Below are 6937 nucleotides of genomic sequence, written 5' to 3'. Positions count from 1 at the left end.
TGCCTTTACACAATACAAAAGCACCACCGAGGTGAGTGGAGGAGATGCAAATTATCTTATTTGTTTCGTCATTTATACAATGTTTATGTAATACATTGCTTTAAACCATGCCCCAGGCTTAAGGATGTCACTCTGTGACCTGGAAGGTGGCTTCATTGTCAATTTACCTGGAAAACAGATCAAAAGGTGTGTGTGTGTGTGTGTGTGTGTGTGTAAGCAATGAAGTAAAGAGTCCAGGCAGGAGTCAAATATTCCCATTTATTCTGTACAGCAGATTTTGCCAAAGGACACGGGTAGTTTCCCTTGTTGCGGTCACATTGCTATCAATGGTAATGGTAAAGGCTATATATTTGTTTATTTTTTGTGTGCAAGTAAAAGATGTGCTCCATTTAGCTTTCTTGAATGTTGGGAGGAGGTGGTTCTGAAATGTTCTTCTGATAGGCACAGAGTTGGAACACACCTGAAAGATCAAGCAACAATGAAATGGATGAGTCACAACATTGAAAATATGCCAAGACCCTGTGCTGAGACTTCTGGACAGCCCGAAAAGCTAGTTGCAACCCAGCTAACCCATGGGACCTTGACACAATATCTACAGCACTGTCCGTTGGTGGCAGAAGTAGGATGCATCCTAACCACAGAAGATACAGTATGTACGTTGAAGGATTGTGAGTGTTGCTAATCGAATATGGATTGCAGCTGATCCTAACCCCACTACAACAGTAACACCAGACTGTACATATTGTAATATAGCTGATATACAAGACATCCTATCTTAAACACGAAGGGATAGTTTGAGTCAAGTCTGATGAACTCATGGATAACATTTTTCTGTCTGCATGCAGTTTGAAGGTAGTTTCTGGAGCCATTGCTAACTAGCATTAGCGCAATGACGAAGTCTATAGGAGCAGCTACCAGAAACTACTGTCAACATCCTTCAAGCTGCATGCAATGGTATCCATTTGTTCATCTGACTCTGGGTAAGTAGAAAAAAAGAGCTTAACCCCCTAAAGTCGACGTCTGCGGTCCTGCGAAATCAAATTCGCATAATAACAAAACTATCCCCATCAAAATCCATCAGTTTAAGCTAGAGATCCACTGCATCCACCGATGTCGCCCTCCACATCTGCGGTGAAAGGTGGCAGAGCTAGAGCTGTGTTTGTCAGACCATGAGACATCCCGAAAATCGGTCTTCTCACAAATGTCTGAATGGTTTAGCCCACAAACTATTATGACCCCTCTATGGAAAGATGAGACTCTCACGAACATCCAAACTGCCAACTTCTGTCTGTAGCGTCTGAACCATTTGGGATACACACTACACGTACATATTGGTTGTTTTGCTCTAGGACGCTCACAAGACTAGTCTGAAGGTAGCCAAGTACCAGTTTAAAAACTAAATGGACGTATATATGAAGATAGTTTAGTACCTAAAATAAGGGGTTAAATGCATGTAAAAAAAAAAAGTTTACAAAAATATACAGTACCAGTCAAAAGTTTGGACACACCTACTCATTCCAGGGTTTTTCTTTATCAAGCGCTATGATGAAACTGCCTCTAATGAGGACCGCCACAGGGAAGGAAGACCCAGAGTTACCTCTGCAGCAGAGGATAAGTTCATTAGAGTTACCAGCCTCAGAAATCGGCAATTAACTGCACCTCAGATTGCACCTCACAGAGTTCAAGTAACAGATACATCAACTGTTCAGAGGAGACTGCGTTGATCAGGCCTTCATTGTCGAATTGCTGCAAAGAAACCACTACTAAAGGACAATAAGAAGAAGAGACTTGCTTGGGCCAAGAAACACGAGCAATGGACATTAGACTGGTGGAAATCTGTCCTTTGGTCTGATGAGTCCAAATTTGAGATTGTTGGGTCCAACCACCGTGTCTTTGAGAGGCAGAGTAGGTGAACGGATGATCTCTGCATGTGTGGTTTCCACCGTGAAGCATGGAGGAGGAGGTGTGATGGTGACACTGTCTGTGATTTATTTAGAATTCAAGGCACACTTAACCAGCATGGCTACCACAGCATTCTGCAGCGATACGCCATCCCATCTAGTTTGCACTTAGTGGGACTATCATTTGTTTTTCAACAGGACAATGACCCAAAACACACCTCCAGGCTGTGTAAGGGCTATTTTACCAAGAAGGAGAGTGATGGAGTGCTGCATCAGATGACCTGGCCTCCACAATCACCAGACCTCAACACAATTGAGATGGTTTGGGATGAGTTGGACCGCAGAGTGAAGGAAAAGCAGTCAACAAGTGCTCAGCATACGTGGGAACTCCTTCAAGACTGTTGGAAAAGCATTACAGGTGAAGCTGGTTGAGAGAATGCCAAGAGTGTGCAAAGCTGTCATCAAGGCAAAGGGTGGCTACTTTGAAGAATCTCAAATATAAAATATATTTTGATTTGTTTAACACTTTTTGGGTTACTACACGATTCCATATGTGTTATTTCATTTTTTTTTATGCCATTTAGCAGACGCTTTTATCCAAAGCGACTTACAGTCATGTGCGCATACATTTTTACATATGGGTGGTCCCGGGGATCGAACCCACTACCCTGGCGTTACAAGCGCCATGCTCTACCAATTGAGCTACAGAGGACCACAATGTAGAAAATAGTAAAAATAAAGAAACCCTTGAATGAGTAGGTGTGTCCAAACTTTTGACTGGTACTGTGTATATAGTTTCCTGATCTTTCTTATCTTTCAGATATAGAACAAACTTCCTTTCAAATGTTTTTGGGGACTATCTGTTTATGCATGTATGAAGCTGTTATTCAATGTATTTCTCAGTGGTGTAAAGTACTTAAGTAGTACTTTAAAGTATTTTTACTTAAGTCATTTTTTGGGGGGTATTTGTACTTTACCATTTATATTTTTCACAACTTTTACTTTAACTCCCAAAAGTACTTTTCGAATGCTTAGCAGGACAGGAAAATTGTCCAATTCATGCACTTATCAAGAGAACGTCCATCCATTTTTTTTTTTTATTACAAGAAATTTGTGCTGTTTGGTTACTATAAGGAATGTGGTGATTTTTACTTTTGATACTTAAGTATATTTTAGCAATTACATTTACTTTTGATAGTTAACTATATTTTAAACTAATTACTTTTAGAGTTTTACTCAAGTAGTATTTTACTGGGTGACTTTTACATTTACTTGAGTCATTTTCTGTTAAGGAATCTTTACCTTTCCTCAAGTATGACAATTGGGTACTTTTTCCACCACTGGCGTTTCTATGGGCTAATAGCAGTAAGGCCAAATAAAATAAAAAACAATTTGATACCTTAAGGGGTCCTAAAACTCTAGATCAAATAGCTAAATAATTTTTGCTATGACCAACTTAAAACAATTCCCCCGCTTAGACTCTAAAGGGTTTTAATTGACAAAATCTCAAACTATCCCTTTCAAGACAAAAGGGTTTATTAGAGAAGGAGTTTACCAGCAACGAAAGATAAGATGATGGCCACCCAACCTAAGATGTAGGACCAGGAGAAGCGCCAATCAAGGAAGCGCTTGCCAAAAAAGTTGACAGTCACGCCAGTGTAGATGGCCAGAGCTAACAGAGCAAGAAAACCTGAGGGATAAAAGAAAATGTGGTGGGGGAAAAGAGAGAAACATGTTGATGTGGCCAAGACACAAGTTTTTTATTTAAGAATGGTGATGTCTATACAAATCTACAAAATGTAATTCCTGATTATTTTTTTCCTGACTGGTCCACTATACTATACTTTCTACTTGCATAGTCTAAACTGGTGTCCTCTCCTTGAAGGAACTGGACAGGTCAAAGCAAACCCCCTGTTGGCCTTACATGCTTTCACCTTTTCTGTCTTTTCACATAAGGGTCGGTATCCATAAAGCATCTCAGAGTAGATGCTGATCTAGGATCAGGTCCCCCATGTCCATGTAATGTTATTCATTGTGATCTAAAATCCTAAACAGATGCTATATCAGCACTCCTACTCTGCGACGCTTTATGAATACGGCCCCTGGTGTTTACCTGACAGGAGCAGAGCGATGCCCCCCATCCGGACCCTCCTGCTCTTGGTGCCATTGGCGAAGGCGCTCAGGCCCAGCACCACGCCAGCGAAGCAGCTCAGCACGGACAGCAGCATGAAGGCCCTCGTCGCATCCCAGAAGGCTGTGCAGAGAGGACAACATCATATACAGTGCATTCGGAAAGTATTCAGACCCCTTGACTTTTTCCACATTTTGTTACATTACAGCCTTATTCTAAAATGGATTAAATTAATTTTTTCCCTCATCAATCTATACACAATACCCCATAATGACAAAGCGAAAACAGGTTTTGATTTTTTAGCAAATTTATATTGAAAAATACAATGATATACCTTATTTACATAAGTATTCAAACCCTTTGCTATGAGACTCGAAAATGAGCTCAGGTGCATCCTGTTTCCATTGATCATCCTTGAGATGTATCTACAACTTGATTGGAGTTCACCTGTGGTAAATTCAATTGATTGGACATTATTTGGAAAGGCACACACCTGTTTATATAAGGTCCCACAGTTGACAGTACATGTCAGAACAAAAACCAAGCCATGAGGTCGAAGGAATTGTCCGTAGGGTTAGGTCAGTGACAGGATTGTGTCGAGGCACAGATCAGGGGTAGGGTACGAAAACATTTCTGCAGCATTGAAGGTCCCCAAGAACATAGTGGCCTCCATCATTCTTAAATGGAAGAAGTTTGGAACCACCAAGACTCTTCCTAGAGCTGGCTGCCTGGCCGAACTGAGCAATCGGGGGAGAAGTCTTGGTCAGGGAGGTGACCAAGAACCCAATGGTTACTCTGACAGAGCCCTCCTCTGTGGAGATGGGAGACCTTCCAGAAGGACAACCATCTCTGCAGCACTCCACCAATCAGGCCTTTATAGTAGAGTGGCCAGACAGAAGCCACTCCTCAGTAAAAGGCACATGACTTCCCGCTTGGAGTTTGCCAAACGGCACCTAAAGGACTCTCAGACAATGAGAAACAAGATTATCTGGTCTGATGAAACCAAGATTGAACTCTTTGGCCTGAATGCCAAGCGTCATGTCTGGAGGAAACCTGGCACCATCCATACGGTGAAGCATGGTGGTGGCAGCATCATGCTGTGGGGATGTTTTTCAGTGGCAGGGACTGGGAGACTAGTCAGGATCAAGGGAAAGATGAACGGAGCAAAGTACAGAGAGATCCTTGATGAAACCTGCTCCAGAGCACTCAGAACCTCAGACTGGGGCGAAGGTTCACCTTCCAACAGGACAATGACCCTAAGCACACAGCCAAGACAATGCAGGAGTGGCTTCGGGACAAGTCTCTGAATGTCCTTAAGTGGCCCAGCCAGAGCCCAGACTTGAACCTGGTCGAACATCTCTGGAGAGACCAGAAAATAGCTGTTCAGCGACACTCCCCATCCAACCTGACAGAGCTTGAGAGGACATGCAGAGAAGAATGGGAGAAACTCCTCAAATACAGGTGTGCCAAGCTTGTAGCATCATACCCAAGAAGACTCTAGGCTGCAATCGCTGCCAAAGGTGCTTCAACAAAGTAAAGGGTCTGATTACTTATGTAAATGTGATATTTCAGTTTCTAAAAACCTGTTTTTGCTTTGTCAATATGGGTATTGTGTGTTGATTGATGAAGGGGAAAAAACAATGTAATCAATTTTAGAATAAGGCTGTAACGTAACAAAAGTCTGAATACTTTCTGAATACACTGTAAGTGTATTAACATCGGTACGTAATCTCCTTCTGTGTAGCTATCAAAAGTGTTTTATTTATATGTTAGTATGTAGGCCTACATGTGTATTGTAGTTATGTTTGATTAATAAAATCCAAATAGTTAGCAGTTTTGAGTAACTAGAACTTACTCACCTTATAGTTTCTCTATAGGCTATTCGTAGTCGTTATCATTCAGGGTCAGTTTTAGTGGTTAGGCCAAAAACAGAGCCATATATTCTAAATATATGGCTCTTGATCACAGGAGTTGAGGTTAAAGGGGTAGTTCACCCAAAATACAAAATGACTTGTAGGTTCCTTACCTTGAAAGTAGTTTATGGGCCAAGAAAAATGGTGTTATGTATACATAACCATAGCCACTATCTGCATTAGCCACATTAGCATTGACAACGAAAAACCACTGAGAATCAATGGACCCCAGGTAGCATGCTCTTATTTGCATGCCATAATCACCTCAAAGTAAAACAAATTCATATAGAGCGGATCCTAAATTATTAGTTGAAGGTAGATTGTGCACTCTACTACTCACCCACAGTGATGGTGTGGGCATGGCACTTGTGATTGATGCAAAACCTCCAGAGGCCCTGGTTGGCCGAGGCGCCCGAGTAGCGGTACTGCATCCAGAAGTCGGTCGCCGTGGAGACTATGAGGAGCACGAGGGCGGCCACACCACAGAGTGTGCCCCCTCCTGCTAAAGTGTACAGCATCAAGGAGATGCCTGGTATAGCACAGTCCTCCTAAATGCACCGCAACTGTTTGAGGTAAAAAAAAATAAGGAGAGAAGATTAGAAAGAGTTCATCACTATGGATCACTCTAACCATATACTAGCTTGAACAAAACCATCTCTAAGTGGAGGATAACATTTCAGTTACTTTTAAAAAGTGTACTATGTGTTGAATTTTTACCACCTGTTTGTAGAATAGATCAGAAGGAAGGAACCATGCTTCGTACTTATGGCATACATTGGATAGAAGACTTGCTGAGGAAGTTTTAAAAAACATACTGGGGGGGATACGGGTGTACATGTGTTGGGGTGAACATTGCAACAGTGTGTGGCATTGCAAACAGCCTTGAGCTCAATTTTATAAAATGCATCCTTCCTTGAGTCTAATCTGACATACTTTCATAGGCAAAAGCAGTTTAGTCTGATCTGTGATTAGGCTTGAAGGAAGAACTGAAG

At 41.8% G+C, this 6937-nt stretch overlaps 1 protein-coding gene across 1 annotated transcript; it reads right to left on the bottom strand.

The window, feature by feature from the left end:
* Positions 1-389: 389 nt before the first annotated feature.
* LOC311130842 (lens fiber membrane intrinsic protein-like) lies at positions 390-6463 on the bottom strand (the record flags this gene model as incomplete). Its single annotated transcript, XM_084163648.1, has 4 exons — positions 390-460; positions 3457-3591; positions 4015-4155; positions 6286-6463. 4 exons carry the CDS (start codon positions 6461-6463, stop codon positions 390-392), a joined length of 525 nt encoding a protein of 174 aa, XP_084019774.1.
* Between the last annotated feature and the right edge of the window lie 474 nt (positions 6464-6937).

This window comes from Coregonus lavaretus (assembly GCF_964263955.1).
Source record: "Coregonus lavaretus genome assembly, chromosome: 6".
NCBI lineage: Eukaryota > Metazoa > Chordata > Actinopteri > Salmoniformes > Salmonidae > Coregonus > Coregonus lavaretus.
The sequence above is the reverse complement of the archived record's forward strand: the minus strand, read 5'-3'. Positions and strand labels throughout refer to the sequence as shown.